The following is a 27,451-nucleotide window of genomic DNA, read 5'->3' as shown; positions in this document are numbered from 1 at the left end:
AGTTTGAGTAGACTCTGGGAAGTCCCTGTAATACACCTTAAAATCAGGTAGTGTAAACCGTCTGAATGTGTTCTTTCCTCAAAGTTGCTTTGACAGGTCTCAGTCATTTCCATTTACATATGACTTTTCAAATCAACTTGTCATTTTCTATAAAAGTTCCTACTGGGAATTTGAAAGGGATTGTATTAAATCTATAAATCAATATGGGAAAAATTGTTGTCTGAACAATATTGAGTCTTCTAACCCATAAATAAGGTATAAAGCACTTTTTAGATTTTCTGTAGTTTCTCCCAGCAAAGCTTTATCGTTTTCAGCATACAAGTTTTGCACATCTTTTCTTGCCCAAATGCTTTGACCAGAACCTCTAGTCAGTGCTAATATAAACAGTGAGACTGGACATCTTGATTTATTACTGATGTTCTTATAGGGGAAGAACTCTGTCTTTCAATATTAAGTATGATGGTAGGTATAGGTTCTTCATAGATGCTCTTTATCAGGTTGATGAAGTTCCTTTGTATTCCTAGCTTGCTGAGAGTTATTATCAGTAATAGATGAAAGAGCTGAGAAGTGGAGGCTTTAGACCTCACCCTACCTTAGTCAGAGTTGTTCTGTTTTATGTTTTAAGTGTGGATTTTCTCTGTGAAATGTGTTTACAAAATGAATTCAACTCCTAATAAGAAAAAAACGTTTGAATGACACTACCTTATACAATAGGCAAATGTATTAGTCAGGCAAATTCTATTAGTCCAGAAAAATAGAACCAATAAGATAGATAGATAGATATGTGTGTGTATATAATATAATGAGGAATTGGTTCACAATATTATGGAAGTAAGAAGTCACAAGATCTGCTGTCTGCAAACTGGAGGCTCAGGAAAGCCAGTGGTGTAATTCTTAGAGAATGGATGAATTCCAGTCCAAGTCCGAAGGCCTGAGAAGCAGGGAAGCCAGTGCTGTGAATCTCAGTACAGGGGCAGAAGATCAATGTCCCAGCTCAGTCAAGCATACAAGAAGCAAAAGGGATGAGTGCCTCCTTGTACCTGGTGTTCTATTCAGGCCCTTGATGGATTTGATGATGCCCACATTGGGGAGGTCAGTCTCCTTTCCTGAGTCCACCAATTCAAATGTTAATCTCATCCAGAAACACCCTCATAGACACACCCAGAAATGATGTTTAATCTGAGCACCCCTTAGGTCAGTCAAGTTGACACATAAATCATGTTGATGTATGGCAACACCAATACAATACTGTAAAGTAATTAGCCTCCAATTAAAATAAATAGATTTATATTTTAAAAAATAATAAATTTTCCAATGAACTAGGAACACATAGGGAAATCTTTTGAAAGACTATTCCTACATCCTTTGTAAAATCTAAAGGATTCTGAGGCCATGCTTGAAAACGCAGGTTCTGGGGATTCCCTGGTGATCCAGTGGTTAGGACTGTGTACTTTCACTGCCTAAGGCATGGGTTCAATCCTGGGCTGGGGAACTAAGATCTTGCAAGAAGTGTGGTACGGCCCAAACAAACAAAAGCCAACAACAAAAAAAAACCCCACTGATTCTCAGCCTCTTAAGTAGAGTTGTAAGACTGAGAGGGAACTTTCCAGAGAAGATTTCTGTCACCTTCCACCCCCAGGGATGGTAGTGCTAGAGAGAGGATGTGGCAAGTCTAGAGAAGACATCTCTCACTGTTCTATATCTTAGCAATAAGACAGAAGTTCTGCACAGCCTTGGAGTCCCTTGGGATCACAGACTGCTTGAGGGCAGGAACTGTATTACTTTCTTTTCTGCAGCTCCTCCAGCTGTCTCTCACATTTCTTTAAACATTTCATGTGCTCAATGGATAAATAAATGGTACATGAGCAAATATTTTTTCCATCCTACCATCTCTTGCCCCCTACTTTTTGAGCTCACTGGGCCCAGCTCTAGACAGACCTGTGAAACAGATCAAGTTTGCCTTTGGTGCTCTTTGCTGAGCAGGTGGTCCTGTCTCCTGAGTGTCCATTGTGTCCTCTGACTCATGATGGTTTCACTCTCAAATCCCAGAAAGGCCTGTTCTTCCTAGGCAGCATCGCATACCTCACTTGAGCTTCCTCATTATGTGTCCCTTATCTTGCATTCTTCAAAGGTTTCACAAAATTAGGGTTAGGCCACCTGGCCAATGAGCATTACAGAGAAGAGAGCCTTCAAACTCTTGCCTCTGCATGCAACTTGGGTATCCATAGCACTTTCTTCCATCTCTCATCTTTAAGCACTGAGCCCACCCATGGTGAGCAGTACTTACCCACCTCCTAAGCCCCTTTTTCTCTCTCTGAGGACAGTTTTGTGTGATCCTGGGGTTGTTTGGTTTTTAAGGGCAGGTAAGCCTCAAGAACAGAGCAAGCCCTGCTTGGATCAGTGTATCTTTGTTATTTGTTGGGAAAATAAGGTATTCATCATACTGAATGACAATGTCTTTAGTTAAAATGACCAGTGATCACAATGTATTGATTACTTTTCTTCTGAAATTCATAAACTGGCTTTGAAAACAATTCCAAAGAAGGGATTACAAAAGGTTTTGAGCAATAGAAGCGTCCCAGGGCAGTATCTTTGAAAGACCAGTTCATTTATATGTTTGAGTTTAAAATGTGTTTAGAGAAAACTCAAATATTTCTCTTGAAAATTATTGAACATCTACTCTAGGGAGCAGAGTGCACTATTTAGAGGTTAAGAGCATTACTCTGGAGCTGGACTGCTTGGGTTCTAATCCTGTGTCTGTACCTAAGTTACCTGTATAGTCTTGGACAAGTTACTCAACCTGTTGTTTCCTCATTTGTAAAATCAGGATAGTCCTTCCCACATAGGGTCACTGTGACAAATCAGTTGAGTTAATCAAAGCACATAAAGTGCTTAGAATGCAGGACCTGTTACATAATAAGGGCTTGTTTTTTTGTGCTCCAAAATCACTGTGGATGGTGACTGCAGCCACAAAATTAAAAGACACTTGCTCCTTCGAAGAAAAGCTATGACAAACCTAGACAGCATATTAAAAAAGCAGAGACATCACTTTGACGACAAAGGTCTGTCTTGTTAAAGCTATGGTTTTTCCAGTAGTCAGTCATGTATGGATGTGAGAGTTGGACCATAAAGAAGGCTGAACACTGAAGAACCAATGCTTTTGAATTGTAGTGTTGGAGAAGACTCTTGAGAGTTCCTTGGACAGCAAGGAGATCAAACCAGTGAATCCTAAAGGAAATCAACCCTGAATATTCATTGGAAGAACTGATGCTGAAGCTGAAGCTCCAATACTTTGGCCACTTGATGCAAAGAACTGACTCATTGGAAAAGATTCTGATGCTGGGAAAGATTGAGGGCAAGAGGAGCAGTGGGTGACAGAGGATAAGATGGTTGGATGGCATCATCAACTCAATGGACATGAGTTTGAGCAGACTCTGGGAGATAGTGATGGACAAAGGAGCCTGGCGTGCTGCAGTCCATGGGGTCGCAAAGAGTTGGACACAACTTAGAGGCTGAACAATAACACATAGTAAGGGCACAATGAGTTGTTATTATCATCATAACAATGTTTGAGGCATTGTGTTAGAAAACACTTAAGGTAATACTTAAAAGACATATCCCTACCTTCAGGAAGTTCACAGTCTAATAGGAAATACGATGTATAATTTATGTCATAATAAAATTTGATAGGTGCTCTCAGAAATGCCAATGGTCATGATGGGAGGAACAGCTGACACGAAGAGGGCTCTAGTAGGGAGAACATCTCAGTACAGTTCTATAAGTGCCGAACACCCTCCACTTCATTCAGAACATTGTGTCCTGAGAATAAGAGTGTCAGTACAACCAGATGCTTGATATTCATAGTAGTGATGAGAACAGAAGGACCTGAGAGTAGAGATCATACTTTTTACTAAAATGCTTCCCCCTTTAAAAACACACACACACACACACACAAAAGAATGGTTTGCAGTGTCAGTCCCTGTGAAAGTATTTAGTGCTCATCCCTTCACTCCGAATAGAAACCTGTCTGGACAGAGAATTCATAGACTCTATCATCAATATATCTCTCTGTTTACAGTTCCCATTTCAAAAACTAACACATAGTATTGCTCTGATCCTGAAAGAACTGAATAGTCTGGAAGAATTTGCCTTTTTACCAAGAGAGTTTAGTGATTTACTCTGGATTAGAATTGCATCAAAATTTAAGAATAGTAACATTAAATAATGAGATAATTTACACTTGAGGAGTCCATTGTTTCATTACTGTATCACTTTTTATGGTTCAGAAATTAGTTTTTTCAATTAAAATATTGATTGCCTTTTTTTTTAAACCAGAGTTTCCCCCTCTCAGAAATAGTTATGAAGATGACAGTTTGTGTTGCAATCAGTTATTTTGTATGATTCATGAAGAAACACTTTAAAAATAACTTTGTAATAAAGATGGAAAACTGTTTCTTCACGATTGTGATTCATCATAATTATTTTTGAACATTTGGTAAATCCTATTTCTGGGAATTTTAAGAAGTGCTTTAAAACTCTCTCAACGCCTGTTTAAGGCCCTCAATTATGAATTCTGCAAAAGCTTCACTTTGTGAAGATATGGGCTTGAGGTCGTAAGCATAGTATGAGACAGTGTGGTTAGATGTTTCTGCCCTCTCCTCATCTTTTCAGTTTCTCTTCTGAGAATTGGAAAGTCAAAGGATTATTTGGGGGAATTAAAGTAATTGCAAAGAAAAAGAGCACAGGCCTGCAACCTTTCCAAAATGGCATGTTCTGTGCTTCTGTGCCCAAGGGGCAAGCAATGGGTGGGGTGTGTACTGAAAGGTTTCTCTTTCACAAGAGAGAAAGGTGAGATTCCCTTACCAGTTCTTAAGAGAACTGTGATGGAGCCACAGATGTGTTTTCTTAAGAAAGGGAGAGAGAATATGGCAGTCGTCACTGGAGCCGCCACATGCTATACTTGGTGTTTGTTCCAGATTTGCTAGGTTGAACTGAATTTCCTGCTTAAAGTTTGTAATTACTATTTGGAGAATGGGCAACATACCATTCCAAGTTGTACAGAATGAGCATACAGCTGTCATCTTCATTTTCCTCCAAAGGCTATTTCCTCCAAACTGTTGGTCCTAAAGTGAAGGATTTTATTCTGCTCTGTAGCTCATAGAGTAGAGCAATCATAAAGTGTATTGATGTTGGCCAGAAAATCTGCATTCTGAGCATGTGTATGATTAACACCCTTATTGAATACAAATGATGCCAAGAGTTTCCAACCTTACCTGGAACTTCCTAAGGGTAGAGAAAATGAATTTTTCACCAACTATGGCTGCTATAATTCCTGGTGCACTACTTTTTTATTTATCTTACTTATTTTTGCCTGTGCTGGGTCTTTGTTGCTGCCCGGGCTTTCTCTAATTGCAAGGAGTGGGGGCTTCTCTTATTGTGGAGCACAGGCTCTAGGGCACTTGGGCTTCAATAGTTGCGGCACATGGGCTCAGTAGTTGCAGCCCCTGGGTCTAGAGCATGGGCTTAATAGTTGAAACAATAGACTTAGATGCTCTGTGGTATGTGGGATGTTCCCAGACCAGGGATCAAACCCTTGTCTCCTGCACACTGGCAGATGGATTCTTTACCACTGAGCCACCAGGAAAGCTATACTGCTTTTATTTTTTTAAATCTATTTATTTAACTATAGTTGATCAATAGTATTGTATTAGTTTCAGGTGTACAGCTTCAGATTATTTTTCATTATAGGTTACTACAAGATATTTAATATAGTTCCCTGTGCTATACAGCAAATCCTGTTGTTTATTTTATGTACATTGATGTGTATCTATTAGTTCCATACTCCTAATTTATCCCTCCCCTACTCTTTCCCCTTTGGTAACCATAAGTTTATTTTCTATGTCTTTGAGTCTGTTTCTGTTCTGTAAATAAGTTGATTTGTTTTTTTCACATTCCACATATAAATTATATTATGTATTTGTCTTCCTCTGCCTGACTTATTTCACTTAGTATGATATGCAAATGGAAGTATTTCATTTTTCTTGTGGTTGAGTTATATTCCATTGTACATATGTGTGTGTATACACACATATACCACATCTTCTTTATCTGTTCACCTGTCAATGAACACTAAGATGTCCATGTCTTTGCTATTGTAAATGGTGCTGCAGTGAACACTGAGGTGCATGTATCTTTTTGAATTAGAGTCTTCGTCTTTTCCAGACATATGCCCAGGAGTGGGATTGCTAGATATGGTAGTTCTATTTTTAGTTTTTTAAGGAACCTCCAGATTGTTTTCCATAGTGGCTATACCAATTTACATTCTCACCGTGTAGAAGGGTTTCCTTTTCTCTATATCCTCTCTAGCACTTATTATTTATAGGCTTTTTGATAATAGCCATTCTGACCAGTGTGAGGTGCTACTTCATAGTTTTGATATGCATTTCTCTAATAATTAGCAATGTTGAGCATCTTTTCATGTGCCTCTTGGCCATCTGTATGTTATCTTCAGAGAAATCTCTAATTAGGTTGGACTTAGTGACTTTATTCTAATGTAGAGAATATGGCAAAATGATGGGATGGCACTTCTGTGATTAGGTTACAGAAGATTGTGACTTTCATCCCACTGGCACTCTCTTTTGCCCTCTTACTTTAGTGAAGCTTGATGCCGTATTTCCACGTGCTGTATGGGGAGACCCACATGCCAGAGACTCAAGGAGGCCTGCGGCCAACAGCTTATGAGGAACTGAATCCTTTGTCCAACAGTGTATGAAAAACGGAATCCTGCAAACAACCATGTGACTGAACTTGGAAGCAGATACTTCTCAGTAGAGCCTTCAGGTGAAGCAGCATCCCTGGCCAGTGCCTTGATTGCAGGCTTGTGAGAGGCCCTGATGCAGATGACCTAGCTAAGCCATGCCTGGATTCCTGAAAGTGTGTTTTAAGCAGCTAAGTTTTGGGAGTAATTGGTTATACTACGTACTAATATACCTCCCAAGAGATAACCACTATGCTAAGTGTGCTATCATCCTCATGTGTGTTAGTCACTCAGTTGTGTCTGACTCTTTATGACCCAATGGAGTGTAGCCTGCCAGGCTCCTCTGTCCATGGGATTTTCCAAGCAAGAATACTAGAGTGGGTTGCCATTTCCTTCTCCAGGGTATCTTCCTGACCCAGGGATTGAACTTAGGTCTCCTGCATTGCATGCAGACTCTTTACCATCTGAGCCACCAGGGAAAATCTTAACATTCCCATACATGTGTTTATATATATGCTACATTTGCATGTATCATTTCTATGTATGCCTGTTCACACATTATATATATATATATATGCATATATATATACATTACTATATATATAGTATGTATATACATGTAATACAATTACTTTTACAATTAAGAACATGTAATACAATTACTATATAGATACATGTGTATATATATATTGTTGTTCAGTCACTCAGTCGTGTCTGACTCTTTGCAACCCTGTGGACTGCAACATGCCAGGCTTCACTATTCTTCATCTCTCAGAGTTTGCTCAAACTCATGTCCATTGAATTGGTAATGCCATCCAACCATCTCATCCTCTGTTGTCCACTTCTCCTCCCTTCAATCTTTCCCAGCGTCAGGGTCTTTTCCACTGAGTTGGTTCTTTGCATCAGGTGACCAAAGTATTGGTGCTTCAGCTTCAGTATTAGCCCTTTCAGTGAATATTCAGGATTACAGTATTACCCTTATGCCAAAACCAAAGACATCACAAGGAAAGAAAATTATAGATTATTGTCTTTTATGACTATAGGTACAAAAATCCTCAACAAAATACTAGCAAACTGAATCTGACAATATCTAAAAGACTTATGGAGAAGGAAATGGCAACCCACTCCAGTACTCTTGCCTGGAAAATCCCATGGACTGAGGAGCCTGGTAGCCTACAGTCCATGGGGTCGCAAAGAGTCGGACACGACTGAGTGACTTCACTTCACTTCACTTCACTTATGCACTATGAAAAGTGGGATTTATCCTAGGAATATACAGTTGGTTTAACATCTGAAAATAAGTTAATGTAGTATATTGTAATGATTGAATAAAAAACAGAATCACATGATCATCTCAATAGATTAAAAAAAAGAATTTGACAAAATCCAATAGCCTTTTATGATAGAAACACTCAACAAACTAGAGATAGAAAAGAACTTTCTCACCTTGACAAAGGACTTCTATGACCCACAGCTAATCTACTTAATGGGGAAAGTATAGGTGCTTTATACCCTTACACTTAGAAACAAAACAATGTCTGCAGCTCAACAATTTAATGGAATTCTATCCAGGGAAAGTAGGTGGGAAAAAAGAAATAAAAGGCAGCCACATTGGAAAGGGAAAAGTAACATTATCTCTATATGCAGATGACATGATCTTGTATGTAGAAAATCTCAAGGAATCTGCAAAGAAAACAAAACACCTATTATAACTAACTAAAAAGTTCAGCATGATTGCAGAATACAGGATCAATATACAATAATCAATTGTGTGTCTGTATACTTACAATGAACAATCCAAGAAGATTGCAAAGACAGTTTAATTTACAGTAGCATCAAAAAGAATGAAATATTTAGGAATAAAGCTAAGAGAAGGAATATACAACTTATACCCTGAAAATTACAAGACACTATTGAAAGAAATTATTTGGGAACACATTCTATGCTCATGGATTGGAAGACAATATTATTAAGATGGCAGTTCTTTCCAAATTGATTTATGGATTTGATGCAATCTATATAAGAATCTCAGCTGGCTTCTCTTTAGCAAATGGCAAGCTGATTTTAAAATTCACAAGGAATTGCATGTGACACAGAATAGTCAAAGGAATCTTGAAAACAAAGAACAGGGAGGGGACATATGAATACCTGTGGCTGATTCATGTTGATGTTTGGCAGAAACCAACACAATTCTGTAAAGCATTTATCCTTCAGTTAAAAAAAAATCCAATAATTCTCCTCCAAGAATTGAAGAATATCTTCCTTCCAAGAGAAAGGAAAATATATGCCCACAAAAAACCTTGTGTATAGCAGCATTATTCATAATAACCAAAAGGTAGGTATGTGTGTGTGTGCTCAATAGTTCAGTCCTCTCCGACTCTTTGTGACCCCATGGACTGTAGCCTGCCAGGCTCCTCTGTCCATGGAATTTTCCAAGCAAGAACACTGGAGTGGGTTGTCATATCCTACTCCAGGGGATCCTACTGACCCAGGGATTGAACCTGTGTCTCTTGCGTCTCCTGCATTGGCAGATGGATTCTTTACTACTGGCGCCACCTGGGAAGCCCCAAACAACCCAAATGTCCATTAACTGATGAATGCATAAATTAAAGTGCTATATCCATACGATGGAACATTGTTTGGCCATAAAAGGAACAAAGTGCTTACTGATACAGGCTACAACATGGATGCATCTTGGAAAACATTATACTGAGTCAAAGAAGCCAGTTACAAAAGACCACATATTATATGATTCCATTTATTTGAAATGTCCAGAATAAGGAAATCTATAGACAGAAAGTAGATTGGTAGTTGCTTAGGGCTGGAGGGAATAGGGAATAGAAAACTAAAGGCTATGAGATTTCTTTCTGAGGTGATGAAAATGTTCTAACATTAGTGATGATCACACATGTTGGTGAATAGACTAAAAACCATTGAATTGTATAAGTGAAATGGATGAATGTGAATTATAATTAATTATAATGTTTATGGATATGAATTATATCTCAATAAAGTTGTTTTAAAAATAAGCTGGTCATTCATAGGGCTCATCTCATTTGCTTTCCATCTCTCTATGATCACTGTTCTTTGTTGCCTAATATATAGTGTTTTGAAAATTGTTGCTTCATACTGTCTGGATTTTTTTTTCTCGGTTGTTTCATGCGGGAGGGTACATACAAATTCTGCCGTGCTGTCTTAGCTAGATTGTAGCAATCTCCCTATTTTTTAATTGAGGAAACTGAGGACAAAAGCAGCTAACTGGCTTACCAAAGTTCATACTAGTTAGTGGCAGAATCAGATCTATAACCAGGATTTCCTGATCTCTCAATCTGAAGTTGAAACAGGATTGTTTCTCACCTCTGCAGCTTCTAGAGCAACTTGAGAGCTGAAGGTTCTCAAGGTTAGTTACCCAGTCCAAGTGAATGTCTGGGCCTTGTGGATCCCTAAAACGTCCAATCAGTTTTCTGCCTTCCCTTCAATCAGCAAGTATTTACTGCACACCTGTGTGCATTTTCCAGTTGATTGTGATCCACACAGTCAAAGGCTTTGGCATAGTCAATAAAGCAGAAATAGATGTTTTTCTAGAACTCTCTTGCTTTCTCGATGATCCATTGGATGTTGGCAATTTGATCTCTGGTTCTTCTGCCTTTACTAAAACCAGATTGAACATCTGGAACTTCACGGTTCACGTATTGCTGAAGCCTGGCTTGCAGAATTTTAAGCATCACTTTACTAGCATGTGAGATGAGTGCAATTGTGCGGTAGTTTGAGCATTCTTTGGCATTGCCTTTCTTTGGGACTGAAATGAAAGCGGACTTTTTACAGTCCTGTGGCCACTGCTGAGTTTTCCAAATTTGCTGGCATATTGAGTGCAGCACTTTGACAGCATCATCTTTCAGGATTTGAAATAGCTCAACTGGAATTCCATCACCTCCACTAGCAACAGTTAGCAACAGAAGCAACAGTTAGAACTGTACATGGAACAACAGTCTGGTTCCAAATAGGAAAAGGAGTACGTCAAGGCTGTATATTGTCACCCTGCTTATTTAACTTCTATGCAGAGTACATCATGAGACACGCTGGGCTGGAGGAAGCACAAGCTGGAATCAAGATTTCTGGGAGAAATATCAGTAACCTCAGATATGCAGATGACACCACCCTTATGGCAGAAGGTGAAGAGGAACTAAAAAGCCTCTTGATGAAAGTGAAAGAGGAGAGTGAAAAAGTTGGCTTAAAGCTCAACATTCAGAAAACAAAGATCATGGCATCTGGTCCCATCACTTCATGGGAAATAGATGGGAAACAGTGGAAACAGTGGCAGACTTTATTTTGGGGGGCCCCAAAATCATTGCAGATGGTGATTGCAGCCATGAAATTAAAAGATGCTTACTCTTTGGAAGGAAAGTTATAGCCAACCTAGACAGCATATTAAAAAGCAGAAACATCACTTTGCAACAAATGTCCATTTAGTCAAAGCTATGGTTTTTCCCATAGTCATTTATGGATGTGAGTGTTGGACTATAAACAAAGCTGAGCACTGAAGAATTGATGGTTTTGAACTGTGGTGTTGGAGAAGACTCTTGAGAGTCCCTTGAACTGCAAAGAGATCCAACCAGTCCATCCTAAAGGAGATCAGTCCTGGGTGTTCATTGGAAGGACTGATGTTGAAGCTGAAACTCCAGTACTTTGGCCACCTGATGGGAAGAGCTGACTCATTTGAAAAGACCCTGATGCTGGGAAAGTTTGAGGGCAGGAGGAGAAGGGGATGACAGAGGATGAGATGGTTGGATGGCATCACCGACTTGATGGACATGGGTTTGGGTAGACTCCGGGAGTTGGTGATGAACAGGGAGGCTTGATGTGCTGCAAAGAGTTGGACACGACTGAGCGACTGAACTGACTGTGTGCATTACATTTTGGGAAACATTCCTGGGCACAGAAAAGCAGGGGCTACCATCTGACTCACCAAGAGGTTCCCCATCTCTTTGGGAGAAAAGGCCGCACATGAAACATCTCTATGATTCAAACACATTTACCGATAATATAATGAATGACTCACTCAACTGTGTAGCCAGGAGAGGTAGGAGGGGTCATTGTGTGAGGGCTTTTCTTAGGGAAGTCTTCCAAGAGGATGGAGAGCTTGAGTTTGAAAAGATGGTAGCAACCCCTGACCAGAAAGGCAGGATGTTGTTTCTGCAGGGCTTGTGTTAAAGTGCACATGATGTCTCAGAGTCTCCTTGGCTATAATAAAAGCCTGAGTCTTGGGGTGGGGGAAGGAAGAGGGTTATTATAGGAAAACAAGTGTCTTCTCAGGTCATGAAAAGCTGGGTTGTCCACTTGAAGTTACAAGACAAATGTTCCAGACCCTAGCTATTCAGCCATTCACTAAGCATCTACTGAGCACTTACTGTATATTGGGAGTTGTCCTGGGGGCTGGGGATTGACAGATATCCAGGATTTGTGACTTGCCCTAATTCGTGGTCTAGAGGGGAAGACACTTGGACATCGATGACAGATTTCCTTAAGGGAAGGTGCTTGCTTTCCCCGCCCTACTCCCCACTGGTCAACAGAAGTGGCCACATCCTTTCCTTTTGCAGATCCATCATCAGAGTCGGGAAAGGAGAAACAGGGGAAGGACCCAGGGCCACAACAGCTGGAAGAGGTCTCTGCTTCCTGGCGGGCATGGCAGGGCACACTCCCTGATCAGTCCTGAGCTCTCCTTTACAGCCCAGCCCCAGGCCCACCCCTCCAGGAAGCCTTCTCTTCTGTATCTGCTCCCCCTGCAACCCCCACAGGCTCTCCTGGTTGCACTGAGATGTGTGGACACTGTTTGGCTCCCCTGGAAAAGCACAGGCCCTTTAGGGGGATTGTCCAGACCTTCTTCAAATTTGCGACGCCCCCCCCCCCCCGCCCCCTGACGGAGTTTGCACAGGAAGGTGTCTGTTGACTGAATCACGGGGCTTTTGAATCCGTCTCTCTGTCAATGGTGCTTCTCTTCTACCTGCCAGGCCTGACTGTCTCCGGAGGGTCTTCCCGCCCTCTTCCCATCTCGCTTTGGCTCCTCTGCAAGGCCTCCCGGGAGGTTTCCGTACCTGTAGCCAGGTGTGATGCTCGTGCTGTGGTGGTGGGTACAACGAGGGCCTGCGCCCCCAGGTGAGGCCCCACCCCACGCCCACAGGGAGTGACTTGTGCTGTCATTGGCCTCCTAGGCCACGTGTCACGGCCAGACCGGGCTGTGGGTGCTCACCGAAGAGAAGCACCGACACAGGGGTGCCATCTCCCTAGGAGAGACGAAAGCCCTGGGGTAGAGAGCACAGGGTGCTGAGTCCCAGCCCCTCCTCTGTTCACAGAAACTGAAGAAGGCAGGGAGCCAGCAGGCCTGCAGGAGTCTCTGGACTCGACCTGGCCTGCACATCTCAAGGGGGTCACTGCCCAGGCCTGTGGCCTGGAGCCCACCCCTACCCCTGGGAGTGAGGTGGAGTGTCAGGGCTCCATCCTTCCTGCTGAGCAGAAGTTCGGCCCTGAGGGGCCCTGGTCCTGGCTGAGTTATCACTGCCAATGGCCCCTTTACACTCACAGGCTCCCCTAGCTTGTGGGGTTTGAAGCAAGAATAATTGTGTCATCTCACTGGGTGGAGAGGGTCCCGCCATTCATAGACACTGCTCCTCCCCCATGCCTCAGGATAGGCATAGTGCCGGGTAGGCTTTTTCCATAAACTGTAAACTCACCTTCTTCATTTTTCCTCTTCCTGCTGGCTTTATAACAAAGAATTTCACTTCCCCCAACCAAAAAAAAAAAAAAAAATCTTAGCCAGTACAAGTGTCTGAGAGAGAACCAAACATTCCCATACATCTTGGTCGGCAGTTTAAGTCTGATAACACCATGCTCAGCAAGTACAGAGCAGGGACATAGGCCCTGCTGAGCAAACAGTTGGGTTTCAGGGCAAATCCCTAATATCTATGAGCATATTATGGGGTTAGAAACCCACTTGACCCAACATTCATGACAGAGTGGTTTTTCACAATTTAAAGGAATGTTTATTTAAAGAGATTCCACAGTTATTGAATCTGAATGACTATGCATTTGCTTGTTCTCTTCCCCTGGGTTTTCAAATAGGTGTTTGTAGAAAGAAAGTGACTCATTCTATCCCATAGCTAATTCATGGCTAAGCCTAGGACTTGGGCTCACTCTTTCTGAGTCCTGGACTCTTCATCTGAGCCTCCCTGGGATTTGGTCAGGGTTTGCTTCCAGGCTGAGGTTTAAACACTAAGTGGAATGGAAGGAAAAGAATATGTCTTAAAGCTCAGAGGTGTGAAGCCTTAGGACATTGACAACCAATGAAAAACTCAGATAAAGTGCCTCTGAGAGGATTATATGCTGCAAAGCAGTCAATGGGGAAACAGGACTTGAGTTCCTGCAAGGGGATTTATACATAAAGATCTAGGGACTCATCTAACAGCATATTTGGGAGGAGTGAACAGGAGATGTCAGGGTGGAAAGTCAGAGTCCTGATAAGATTCTTTCTGGCTCTGGGACCTCGTACAAATTATTTCACCTTCTTCAGCCTCTGCTGCTCATCTCAAATGAAGGAATGATGCTAATACCAGAGTTATTTCCAGTCAATTGAGGTCATCCCATCAGTCCCTACATCTGCTCCATGTTATTCTAAATGTCTTTTGAACCCCCCACTTCTCTCTGCCCTTGTGGTTCCTTCTTCAGTTCATCTTTCTACCTGGTCTGCCCCAGGCCGCCTCCTTTACATTCTGCTCTACACACTGCGGCCAAAGAGATCTAGCTTTCTAAAACTCAAAGCCAGTTACATGGCAAATCTGCTTAGAACCCTTCAATAGCTTCTTATTACTCTCAGGATAAGACCCAAATCCTGGCCCTGGTCTACAAGGCCCTTTATTTTTTGGCACCTATCTCTCCAGGCTTATCTCACACTGCTCCTCTCTCTTAAGTTCCAGGCTCAAGCCACAATAAACTAGTAGCTATTCCCCAACGAGGCAGCCTCTCTCACCTCCAGTTTTTGCATAGCTTTTGCTTCTAGCTAGAACACTCAGCCTGCTCCAGCACCCTGTTCTCCCCCTAACCCTGTAGTCCTGTGGAACCCAGTAACCATTCCACCCACCTGGGAAGTACTCACCTGCTCCTCTGTGCTCCCCAGCATCCCATGCTTCTGACTCCTTGGCACTCATGGCCCTGATTGAAATGACCTTTTACCTTGCTTTCTCCGACTCAGCTCTGCAGGATTGTGACTTATTCATCATTATGTTTCCAGCAAAGACAAGTTGAATGAACGATGTATGTTGAAATGATTCATAAACTGCAACTTGCTACACCAGTGTTAATAAGTATTATGTAATATTACGGTGTTCAGGTTGGTTATTTAATATTGTTGGCCTACTCACCCATTTGATAATAACTAATATCAGATTTCACTTACATCATCCTGGTCCCTTATTATGCCCAATACTAACTAATAAAGGTTACCACTTATTGAGCAGCTAATCTAGGCTAGATTCTGTGGTGAGATTTTAGATGTGATCTCATTTATTCCTCATTATATTAGATTGGCCAGAAAGTTCATTCAGATTTTTACAGAAAAACTCAAATGAACTTTCTAGCCAATCCAATAGCAAGCTAGGTGCTATTATAAGCATTATTCCCATTTTTCAGATGAAAAAAGTAAGGCAAGCTCAAAGAGGTTAATTAGCTTTCCCAATATCAAATAGCCAGATTTTGAATCCAGAAACTTTGAGTTCATGATCCAAACCCTGGTTCTAATCATCTCCCAGTTCTGCCAAAGTTTCAGATAAGGACACCATCAATGGAGTGAGAAGCAGCCCATGGAATGGGAGAAAATATTTACAAATCACATATTTGAGAGGAGATTAATATCCAGAATACACAGAAAACACTTAAAACTCAACAACAAAACAACAAACAACCCAGCTTTTTTCATTCTTTTTTTAAAATTGAGATATAGTTGATATACATTATACGTTCAGTTCAGTTCAGTCACTCAGTCGTGTCCAACTCTTTGTGACCCCATGAATCACAACACGCCAAGCCTCCCTGTCCATCACCAACTCCCGGAGTTCACTCAGACTCACGTCCATTGAGTCAGTGATGCCATCCAGCCATCTCATCCTCTGTCGTCCCCTTCTCCTCCTGCCCCCAATCCCTCCCAGCATCAAAGTCTTTTCCAATGAGTCAACACTTTGCATGAGATGGCCAAAGTATTGGAGTTTCAGCTTTAGCATCAGTCCTTCCAAGGAAATCCAAGGGCTGATCTCCTTCAGAATGGACTGGTTGGATCTCCTTTATATGTTACAGATGTACAATACAGTGATTCATAATTTTTACAAATTATTTTTCATTTATTGTTATTATAAAATATTGGCTATATTCCCTATGTTGTGTTATATATGTCCTTGTAGCTTATTTTATACCTAATAGTTTGTGCCCCTTGATCCCCTACTCCTATGTTGCCCTTCCTCCTTTCCCTTTCCTCACTGGTAACCACTAGTTTATTCTCTATATCTGTGAATCTGCTTTTTTTGGTTATATTCACTAGTTGGTAGTTTTTAGATTCCACATATAAGTGAGATCATACAGTACTCGTCTTTCTGTCTGACTTATTTCACTTATCACAATACCCTCTGATTCCATCCACATTGTTGCAAATGACAAAATTTCATTCAGCCACATACAATCTTATTTTTAAATAGGAAGACTTAATAGACATGTCTTCTAAGAAGATATACAAATGGCCAATCAGCACGTGGAAAGATGCTCAAATCACTAATCACTGCTGCTGCTGCTGCTAAGTCGTTTCAGTCGTGTCCAACTCTGTGCAACCCCATAGACAGCTGCCCACCAGGCTTCCCCGTCCCTGTGATTCTCCAGGCAAGAATACTGGAGTGGGTTGCCGTTTCCTTCTCCAGTGTGTGAAAGTGAAAAGTGAAAGTGAAGTTGCTCAGTCGTGTCCGACTCTTAGCGACCCCATGGACTGCAGCCTACCAGGCTCCTCTGCCATGGGATTTTCCAGGCAAGAGTACTGGAGTGGGGTGCCATTGCCTTCTCCCACTAATCACTAGGTAAATGCAAATCAAAATTGCAATGCTATGCCACCTCATACCCCCTAGGGTGGCTATTATAAAAAGAAAACAATAGAATATAACAAATGTTGGCAAGGTATGGAGCAATTGGAACCCTTATACATTGCTGGTAGGAATATAAAATGGTGCAGCCACCGTGGAAAATAGTATAGTGGATCCTCAAAAACATTAAAAATAGAATTACTGTGCATTCAGCAATTCCACTTCTAGGTATATATCCAAAGGAAGTAAAAGCACGGTCTGGAGGAGATATTTGATACTCGTGTTCAGAGATATTTGATACTCATGTTCATAGCAGTATTATTTACAACAGTCAAAATGTGGAAATAATCCAAGTGTCCACTGATGGATAAATGAATATACATACAACAGATTATTTTTGGCCTTTAAAAGGAAGAAAATTTTGACACATGCTACAACATGAATAAACATTGAGGTCATTATACTAAGTGAAATAAGCCAGTCCCCAAAGGACAAATACCACAGGATTCCACTTACTTGAGATACTGAGAGTTGTCAAATTCACAGAGACAGAAAGTCAAATGGTGGTTGCCAGGGCTGGAGGGAGTGGGGAATGGGGTGGTTACTTAATGGGGACAGACTTCTGGCTTTGCAAAATGAAAAAAAATGTTCTGGAGATGGGTGGTGCCAATGGTTGCATAAAGATATGAATGAACTTAATACTGAACTGTATGCCTAAAAATAACTAAAATGGTCAATTTTGCATTTTGTATATTTTACCACAATTTATAAAAGAAGATCCAAGCCTTGATTTTAACCATTTCCCAGTCCTGCCCAAGGCTTCTGATATTTTCCTGCTGATGAATGCTTGCTGCTTTTCCTCCAGATAACCTGCCTTTTCTTTCTTTTTCCTCCTGACACTAGGCTGCTCTCTACCAAGATCTCCAGAGCCTCACATTGGTCAGTGCCCTCAAGGAGGCAGAGTCTGGCTTCAGGCCTCTAGCCTTCTCTCTTTTGGGGAAGAAAATACCTCTGCTCTGAAGGCAGCCAGCACATATTTTACTCACAACAGTCAGCAGATGGCTGTGGATCCCAGGAATCACATCAGGACAAAGCTCGCTGTGCATTTTCCATCACTGGTAGCTATCCCAACAGTGACGTGGGGCATCGTTATTAATAGGTGAAGGACAAAGAGAGAGGGGAAGTGGCTTGGGTTGAGTCACACAGCAAAGTTAGAACTCCCAGCTCCCAGCAACTGGCCTCACCCTGGGCTCTATCCCGCACACCTGGCAGCTCCAGAGACTTGCTCCTTTTTGTACTTTGGGCCATGAACTCTCTGGTTAACCAAGCAGGTCCAACTTGTCTTGCAGAGAAATGAAGCAAAATCTTCCTTGGGACGGTATATTGTGGTCTTCCTGTTTCTATTGATTGGCAGGAAATTGAGTGCCCCCTACTTACTGAATGACTTTGAACATGTCGTTGAAAGTCCCTGGACCCTCAGGTTTCCCTTCAGTAAAGTGTAGACAAGAGTTATTGGTGCCTACCCCCAGAGAAGCTGCAGATGAGCTAGGGAGAGGATCAGGGTACCCTTATCCAATTTATTCTGCATTATCCTTTACACGGGTGAACTTCAGTCCCGGCTAAGCATAATCACATGGGTGGGCTTTAAAAATACAAATTCCTGGGCCTTGACCAACCTGGCTTACTTGGATTTCTTCTATGTTCTTCTGGCCAAGTGGCCCCCAGTGTGAAGGGAACCCCCTTGAGTTAAGCAGTGAGGTGGTCTTTAACCTTTCTGTTTAAATCCTCTCAACTCAGCTTAAAGGAACCTTTGGTACGAGATGGGAGACATTGCGTTCTGTCTCAAGCTCCCCCTTGGACTCTCTGTTCTCCCAATTTTGGCACTTCTCACATACTGCTTGTTATTTTTACTTAACTGTTTCAAATCTTTGCCTCTTATTTCCTCAGTTAGCTATCAGAGGATAAAAACAGTGTCCTGCCTTTCTCTTCTTGCCCCCCCCCCAAAATGCCAGCTCCATTAGCACCTAGTAGCTCTTCAATAAATATTTGTTGAATGGCAGATCTTGTAATTCAGAAATCTGAAATCATTTCTTATTTATTTGGGAGGTGTTCTGTGTCCTTTGGAAGCTTTCTGGTCACATGGAAAGAACTTTAAACAAAGAGGCAAGAGCCCTAGCTTCCAATCTTGGCACTGTCACAAACTCCCATTGTGACCTGCAGCAAGTCGCCTGCCTTCTCTAGCCCTCAGTCCCGCACTTGAGAAACCAGGACCGATATATAAGTTTCTTTCAGCTCTGGATTTTTTTCACTACTCTGGTTAGCCAGGGGCAGCCTTTTTCGTGGCAATGTCTTTAATGTCCACCATGCTTTTTTTTTTTTTTCCTGTAAGAACTATGTCATTGATGGATCACTCCCAGTTTATAAAATGAGAAACTCAACTAAAGAACAAGTAAACGCTTTGGCCAAGCTTCCACCCCTAATGTGTGTGTGGGGGGGAGTGGGGGTGGTTGGGGCGAGGGTTGCTCATTCCTCACTGCAGCTCCCTGGCTAGGGCTGGATTCTTCCCTTCCAGAGCTGTTACCAGTCTTTCCCAAGTGTAGGACTGTTAACCCCAAGTGTAGGACTGCCCACCCTCTCTGTGAACAATCCAGGGCAAAGGTGTGACATAGACCAGCTGGGTTTTCCTCTTGTCCCTCTGCTCACTGCTATCTAGGGCCAGAATGTCCACTGCAATGTTCAGTACAATCTGTTTCCATGTTGTTCCCTGAGGAGGAGATGAAGGACATGAGGCCAGTCCTTGCCCCCTAGCCGGCCTGGGGAAAGCTGTGCTACCATATGTAAGGGAAGACCTGGGAGTCAAGTGCCTGGTCCAGAGAAGATGCTCAACAAATTTGTTAAAAGAGATGAAACTTGTCAACGTTTTAAAACTTTTCAACTTTAAGGACGGGAAAGCCTTTCTTCAATGAAATCATCCCCGAAGCTCACTAGGTAAAACTGGTGAATGCCCAGTTGCCCCGGTTGAGGGGAGCTGGAGTCAAGCCCTGACTGCTCTCTCCTCTGGGCCCCAGAGAGGATCCTCAGAGCTCAGGTGGGAAACTTGCTGTGAGTCAGCTGAAAAGAAGGGGCAGATCAATTCGTAGGCTTTTTCCTGGTTAACCTTAGCTAGGAGGGAATCCTGGCCAAAAAAAAAAAAAAAGGAAGTTTGAAGGACCCAGCCCTCTAAAGGGAATATTTGCATCTAAAAAGAGTCATCCATTTCTCCTCTCTCCTTAGCTTCATTAAGTTCTAGGAACTTCAATTATTAAGGGCAGAGGAGAAGAAGTTTTGAGTAGATTTGTTTAAGTTGGTTCACCAATGAATATCAATGGAATTGTTTAAACAAAGAAGGAAAGAGAAGCATTGTGGTAACATTTTCCAGTGTTTAATAGAAACCCATTTGGTGTCATCCTGAAGGCAGTCTTGATTTGAAAATACAATGTAAAACTCTCATGGAGTCTGGTGAGTGGATGGTGTTACCTTTTGCACCATTGCTCCCTGCAGTTTGAACATTCCTAACTTCATGGTTAGCCATGGGAACCCACAGCTGCCCAGAGGGGCTACCTAATGAGAGCATCTCTATTCCAAGTCTGCAGGCCTGCCTGACTTGGGCTTCTCCTTGTCTCTCCACCCATGACAGGTAAGGGAAGGAAGCCAACCCAGGGGATGCTGACTTGTCAAGGTGGTCCAGGGAACAAAGCACATCCCAAATCTGCATCTGGAAGACAATTTTGGATAACGAATATCTAGTTTTAAAACTTGTCAAAGGGATATAATTCTTGAATTAAGAGGTTTTCGTTATTATCCATCTCATGGCCCTTTCATATGAATTTCTTTACCTGCCCCACAGACTGTCCCACCTCACAGGTGCCAGAAGAGGCAGGCAGATAATTAATGCTGGGAACCCTGCTACAGACTGTGTGCTCTGCCTGAATTCATATGTTGAAACATAATCCCCAATGTGATGGTATTTGGAGATGCGGCCTTTGAGAGCGATGGTGTGATCACTCATCTAGAGCCAGACATCCTGGAATGTGAAGTCAAGTGGGCCTTAGAAAGCATCACTACAAACAAAGCTAGTGGAGGTGATGGAATTCCAGTTGAGCTATTTCAAATCCTGAAAGATGATGCTGTCAAAGTGCTGCACTCAATATGCCAGCAAATTTGGAAAACTCAGCAGTGGCCACAGGACTGTAAAAAGTCCGCTTTCATTCCAATCCCAAAGAAAGGCAATGCCAAAGGATGCTCAAACTACCGCACAGTTGCACTCATCTCACATGCTAGTAAAGTAATGCTCAAAATTCTCCAAGCCAGGCTTCAGCAATACGTGAACCGTGAACTTCCAGATGTTCAAGCTGGTTTTAGAAAAGGCAGAGGAGCTAGAGATCAAATTGCCAACATCCGCTGGATCATGGAAAAAGCAAGAGAGTTCCAGAAAAACATCTATTTCTGCTTTATTGACTATGCCAAAGCCTTTGACTGTGTGGATCACAATCAACTGTGGAAAATTCTTCAAGAGATGGGAATACCAGACCACCTGACCTGCCTCTTGAGAAATCTGTATGCAGGTCAGGAAGCAACAGTTAGAACTGGACATGGAACAACCGACTGGTTCCAAATAGGAAAAGGAGTACGTCAAGACTGTATATTGTCACCCTGCTTATTTAACTTCTATGCAGAGTACATCATGAGAAATGCTGGACTGGAAGAAACACAAGCTGGAATCAAGATTGCTGGGAGAAATATCAATAACCTCAGATATGCAGATGACACCACCCTTATGGCAGATAGTAAAGAGGAATTAAAAAGCCTCTTGATGAAAGTGAAAGAGGAGAGTGAAGAAGTTGGCTTAAAGCTATAAAGATCATGGCATCTGGTCCCATCACTCCATGGGAAATAGATGGGGAAACAGTGGAAACAGTGTCAGACTTTATTTTTGGGGGCTCCAAAATCACGGCAGATCGTGACTGCAGCCATGAAATTAAAAGACGCTTACTCCTTGGAAGGAAAGTTATGACCAACCTAGATAGCATATTCAAAAGCAGAGACATTACTTTGCTGACTATGGTCTGTCTAGTCAAGGCTATGGTTTTTCCAGTGGTCATGTATGGATGTGAGAGTTGGACTGTGAAGAAGGCTGAGCACTGAAGAATTGATGCTTTTGAAGTGTGGTGTTGGAGAAGACTCTTGAGAGTCCCTTGGACTGCAAGGAGATCCAACCAGTCCATTCTGAAGGAGATCAGCCCTGGGATTTCTTTGGAAGGACTGATGCTAAAGCTGAAACTCCAATACTTTGGCCAGCTCATGCAAAGGGTTGACTCATTGGAAAATACTTTGATGCTGAGAGGGATAGGGGGCAGGAGGAGAAGGGGATGACAGAGGATGAGATGGCTGGATGGCAGCACTGACTTGATGAACGTGAATCTGAGTGAACTCCAGGAGTTGTTGATGGACAGGGAGGCCTGGCGTGCTGCGATTCATGGGGTCGCAAAGTCGGACACGACTGAGCGACTGAACTGAACTGAACTAGGTCATGATGGTGGAGCCCTCATGAATGTGATTCGTGCACTTAGAAAAGACCTCACAGAGATCCTTGCCCTTTCCACCATGTGAAGTTACAGCAAAAAGACAACTGGCTTGAGTCAGGATAATGATTCTTACCAAACAGTGGATCTGCCAGCACTTTGATCTTGGACTTCCCAGCCTCCAGAAATGCATTTCTCTATAAGAAATATCTTTTTTTGTTTGTAAACCACCCAGTCTATGACATTGTGTAATAGCAGCCTGAACAGACTAAGATGGACCCCACTGAATAACAGGGGAAACTGAAAGATAAAAGGAGCTCCCCTTAGACAGCAAGATAGGAGGAGCCCCAGCTTCTCCCCAACTGCCTGGCACAGCCCTCTCCTCTGCCTCCTGGCCAGTCCCCTGACTTCCCTAGCTTCAAAATCTGGCTCAAGCCTGACCTTGAAAAAGAGGACAGCCATCTAATTACCTGCCCTTCCACCAGTACTGCTGACTTCACCCCCTTGTCCAAGCCACTACCTCCTATAGCATCTGGACTAGTCTTTTGTACTTAATTAGTTGAGTTGAGTATCATGACATCTAGTCTTAGGATAGAAGGCACTCAAGGTTCAAGGGGAACTTGGTCATTAGGACCAAGATCTCTTGTAGGAGGACTGGCCCAAAGTCTCACATCAGTTCAGTTTAGTTCAGTCGCTCAGTTGTGTCTGACTCTTTGCGACCCCATGAATTGCAGCACGCCAGTCCTCCCTGTCCATCACCATCTCCTGGAGTTCACTCATACTCACGTCCATCGAGTCTGTGATGCCATCCAGCCATCTCATCCTCTGTCGTCCCCTTCTCCTCCTGCCCCCAATCCCTCCCAGCATCAGAGTCTTTTCCAATGAGTCAACTCTTCGCATGAGGTGGCCAAAGTACTGGAGTTTCAGCTTTACATCAAGTTATGACAAAAAGCCAGGGCTGCTAGCCAAATTTTCCTATGTGTGCCTTCTTGGCTATATCCTGAGTTCCTCGGTTTCTTTTCTGGGTCCCCTCCCCCTATGTGCCCGTGTCCCTTCTCCCCTTTGACCCTCTCCCCCTTTCCTGTCTTAGAAGGAGACTCTAAGGATCGCTGCAAAGTACCTGTTCTCTGGGACCCTGGGGTTGACTCAAGGGGAATTAAAGAGTGGAAACAGACATAGCCTGGATGGATGCTGTGGTTCTTAGCTCCGCAACATAACCTGTCATTCTTGACATTGGTTCAGAAGCCAAAACGTTGCCTCTCAGAGTCTTAGATCACTTACCCAAGGTCATTCAGCTCAGAAATGGCCATAGCAGGAACCCATTGTAGATCCTCAGGCCTATGGGACAGCACTCTTCCCCAGGCACCGCTCCAGGCAATATCCAGGGCCCGTTGACTCCCGAGGCCCACTGCCCAGACCCCTACCTCCCTGCTCAGAGCAGCGGACCCCGAGGGAAGTGCGTTATTCCTTTAAGTCTCTGAGCCTGTCTGCTTATTTGTGCTTTTGGCTCCCTTCCGAAGTGTGGGGGCGGGAGGGAGACACAGTGTGGGCGGTTCACTCTGGCCTTCTGGAAGTAAGCGGGGCACCGTCGACACAGTAAGCCAAGCACTTAGGCTGTGCTCAACCCCCTGACCCCGCCACCCCCACCCCACTGTGACTCGCCAGTGTCAAAACTCTCCGTTCTGGAGCAGCGGACCTGGAGGCAGCTGAGCCTGCTGCTGGAGCGCGCCGGGACTCGCAGACTTTCTCCTGAGCCGCGCTCTAGGTTCCTGTCTTCCCCTCGCGGTTCTCCCACGCCCCCAGAATACCCACTGACCCGGCAGCCCTTGTGCTTGCGGCCGCGCCCATCCGGCCAGTGGCCTCCAGGGCCTGGGCGCCGGCCGCCCGCCCAGGCGCAGGTTCCATCGCTGGAGGGGAGAGAGGTGAAGAAGCAGGGCGCGCTGGGGGCCTCTTTCCCGATCCGGGCCGGCTAGTGCATCTTCTCCGCTTGTTCTTTCCGCTCTGCGAGCGCAGCCAAAGTGCTGAGCCCGCTGGGCCGGCTGCTCGGAGTCACTCGCAGCACAGGAGACCAAGCGCCCTCGGATAACCACACTTACTACCTTTGGGGGATTCCCTGGGGAAGGTGGCCAGGGACCCCGCATGAGAGGAGCCGGGGCAGGGACCCAGGTGAAGGGCTGCCCTGAACACTCCCAAGGTGCTTCCTTTCGCAGACAGCCGCTGTCGCCCCTGGGAGCGCAAACCTCCTAAGTCCCTAAAGTCCTGGAGGACTGTGCTTCTCGAGGTACCGGCCTCTGGAGCGGGGAGGCGGCAGTTAGTGAGCGGCTAGTAGAGGGGACCTGTTTGCTGACGGGTTTGGAGGTGGGATGGAATAAGGTTTGGAGACGGAGAAGCCCAAGAGTAGACATTGGTGCCTTTTTTTTTTTTTTCCTTCTTCTTCACTTTTCCAAAAAGAAACCACATCGCGAGGGGAGAAATAAGACAGAATGTAAACACAAACAACTGCAAAAAGAAGCCAAGAAAAGCGAAGCCAAAAGAAGCAAGCGCAACACTGTTACAAAACTGTCTGGTTTTGTAACAATCGCTCCGCCGCCGGCCAATGAGCGGCGAGGCGGCGCATCACGTGGTGCCGTTTTATATAACACTTTGCTGAGACAAGACAGTTATTAGGCGGCGCGGGGCGGCCGGCATGGAGCTCGCGGAGGCGCGGCAGGGACCGGCGCGCGGCAGAGCGGCGGCGGTGGCAGCCCCGATTCCCTCCAGCCGCCGCTTCCAGCTCCGCGTCCCCCGCCCCTAGACGCCTCTTCTCCACCCGTGTCCCTCTCCCCATGGATTCATTTCAGACTGGACAGATGCTGAGCTTGCCCGCCGAGCTCGGCAGCAACAACTTAGAGCTGGCGGAACCGGCGGCATCAGCGGCCCGCGGAGACACGGGCCCCCACCCGGAGGCGGCTGCAGAAGGCCCCGCACCTCTACCGACTCGGCCGCCGGAGCAGGAGCAGCCTCCGAGGGCCTCGACGCCGGAGTGCAAAGTCCTGCTCACGCAGGCCGACGCCCTGGCGTCTGGGGGGCGCCTCCGGGAAGCCCTCGAGGTGTACCGACAGCTCTCCGAGCGGCAGCAGTTGGTGGCCGAGCAGCTGGAGCAGCTGGTGCGCTGCCTGGCCGAGAACGTCCCGCAAGCCGAGGAGCCGGCGCCCGAGCCCCCAGACGGGAGCCGCGCTGGGAGCTGTGCGCTGGCGGCGGAAGAACCAGGGGCGGTGACAGCTGCCGAGGCCACCGAGGTGTGGGACGGCTTCAAGTGCCGGAAGTGCCATGGGTTTCTCTCAGACCCCGTGTCCTTGTCCTGCGGCCACACCTTTTGTAAACTGTGCCTGGAACGCGGGCGGGCAGCGGATCGGCGCTGTGCGCTCTGCGGCGTCAAACTCTCCGCGTTGATGGTGACCACCGGGCGGGCGCGCGGGACCCGGCGGGCTGGGCAGCAGGCGCCGCCGCCGCTGCGGGTCAACGTGGTGCTCAGCGGCCTCCTTGGCAAGTTGTTCCCGGGCCCGGCACGGGCGTCGCAACTCCGGCACGAGGGCAACCGGCTGTACCGCGAGCGCCAGGTGGAGGCGGCCCTGCTGAAGTACAACGAGGCAGTTAGGCTGGGTGAGCGCACCGTACCGCCGGGGCCGGGGCGGGCGGGGGCTGGAGCCCGGAGGGGAGCTGGGGGTGACTCCGGCGGAGGAGGGCGCGCAGACCGTGGGATGCACCGCGGCCAGAGTGGGGGGCAGGGAACTCTGGAGTTCCCTCTCCGACTTTTTCTCTGTGTCTGCTCTTGTTCTGGGTCTCTGTATGTCTCCCTGCTCTTTGTCTTCTGTCTCCTGTTAGCTCGTGTGTTCCTGCATGTCTCAGTCCCTGCTTCTCTTTGTGTCACTCGGTTTCCTCTGTCTTTTCCTTTCTCTCCGCATCTTTGCCACTCTGGCTCTTGCTTGTTGTCACCGTCTCTGTTTCTCGGGCTCGCCTTCTCCTTCTCCCTCTGCGTGCCCCAGCCCCTCTTACACCTGCCCACACCTTGCAAACAGGGAGGTGAACTTCGCACCCTTCCCACTCGCGCGCCGGGGCCCCTGCGCTCCAGACCGCCGGGGATGTTCGGTCGGCGCCTGTGTCTGCCGCTCCCTCCCGGTCCGGGGCCGCCCTGCCGGCCGGGAGTTGTCCCTTCCGGGGCCGCGGCTCCCGGTGGGGTGGGTCCGGCATGGAATTAGGTCAGGAGAGCACTGGTTGCATAAGGGCCGCGAGCGGCCCGGGCCGGGCAGCCCCTCCTCCGCGCGGGCGGGCGGGATTGTGTAACGGCTGAGGTAACCGAAGTGGGCCACGCTCGCCTCGGAAACCATCCCGGGAGCGTGTGCGGGCGGGGGTGGGGGCAGGCAGGAGCTCTCGCGCCCCGCTGCCCTGTGACTCATTGTCACCGCTTCCTATCACACGATCCTCGGCTGAAATAGATGCCCTCCCCGTCCCCCCTCCCGCGCCGCCTGCCCGCAGCCTGCGCCCTCGCTTCGAACCCTAGCGCTCCAGCCCAGAGGGCGACGGGCCGGGCGACGGCTCAGGGATCCCTGAGGACACTGGACTGGCTGCCAAGGGGGCCGCCTCTTCCCAGCTTTTCCGTGCCGCCTGAGGACGGATGGGTGGGCTCTGCGGCCTCAAGGGCAACATGGGCAGCCCCGCGCCTCTGGCCGCACTAGGGCGCCTGAGTTCCCTCAGGGAACGACTACCCCCAACCCCCCACGTCTGGACCCAGGAAGTGGCCGCCCAGCGACAAGCGACGGGTATTGCCCAGCTCGGGCCGGCTGCCAGGAGCTCAGCGGTGGGGCGCGGTGTCTGGCGAGGCGTGCCAGGGAGAAGGCGACAGGGCTGGGCAGACAGGATTCTGGGATCCGAGGGTGCCCTGAGCCCTGCTTGGACGGTGGAGGAGGGGGTGGGCTGCAGTCTCCACGTGTTGAATCTTCACCCGAGCTTGCAACAGGTAATGGGGGAGGGGGAAGAATGAAGGTGGA

The 27,451-nt window shown here is 45.6% G+C and overlaps 1 protein-coding gene and 1 long non-coding RNA gene across 7 annotated transcripts in view; both read left to right on the top strand.

Annotated features, from left to right (window-relative positions):
* The window catches only part of LOC105605611 (uncharacterized), a 75,325-nt gene extending 65,539 nt beyond the window's left edge, over positions 1–9,786 (top strand). For both annotated transcript variants that reach the window (XR_006058366.2, XR_009598814.1), the window contains one exon: positions 6,656–9,786. This is a non-coding gene — a long non-coding RNA (uncharacterized LOC105605611). The remainder of the gene's footprint in view (positions 1–6,655) is intronic.
* Positions 9,787–25,086: 15,300 nt separating this feature from the next.
* LONRF3 (LON peptidase N-terminal domain and ring finger 3) overlaps positions 25,087–27,451 on the top strand; it is a 63,167-nt gene continuing 60,802 nt past the window's right edge. For 4 of the 5 annotated variants that reach the window (XM_060407683.1, XM_060407684.1, XM_004022395.6 and 1 more), the window contains exon 1: positions 25,087–26,066. In XM_060407683.1, coding sequence (XP_060263666.1) covers positions 25,250–26,066 — 817 coding nt within the window. In that variant the 5' untranslated portion in view covers positions 25,087–25,249. Of the gene's footprint in view, positions 26,067–27,067; positions 27,421–27,451 lie in introns of those variants that run through there. The other variant, XM_042242199.2, reaches the window with a different exon arrangement.

Source organism: Ovis aries, chromosome X, assembly GCF_016772045.2.
Source record: "Ovis aries strain OAR_USU_Benz2616 breed Rambouillet chromosome X, ARS-UI_Ramb_v3.0, whole genome shotgun sequence".
Lineage (NCBI taxonomy): Eukaryota > Metazoa > Chordata > Mammalia > Artiodactyla > Bovidae > Ovis > Ovis aries.
The sequence above is the reverse complement of the archived record's forward strand: the minus strand, read 5'-3'. Positions and strand labels throughout refer to the sequence as shown.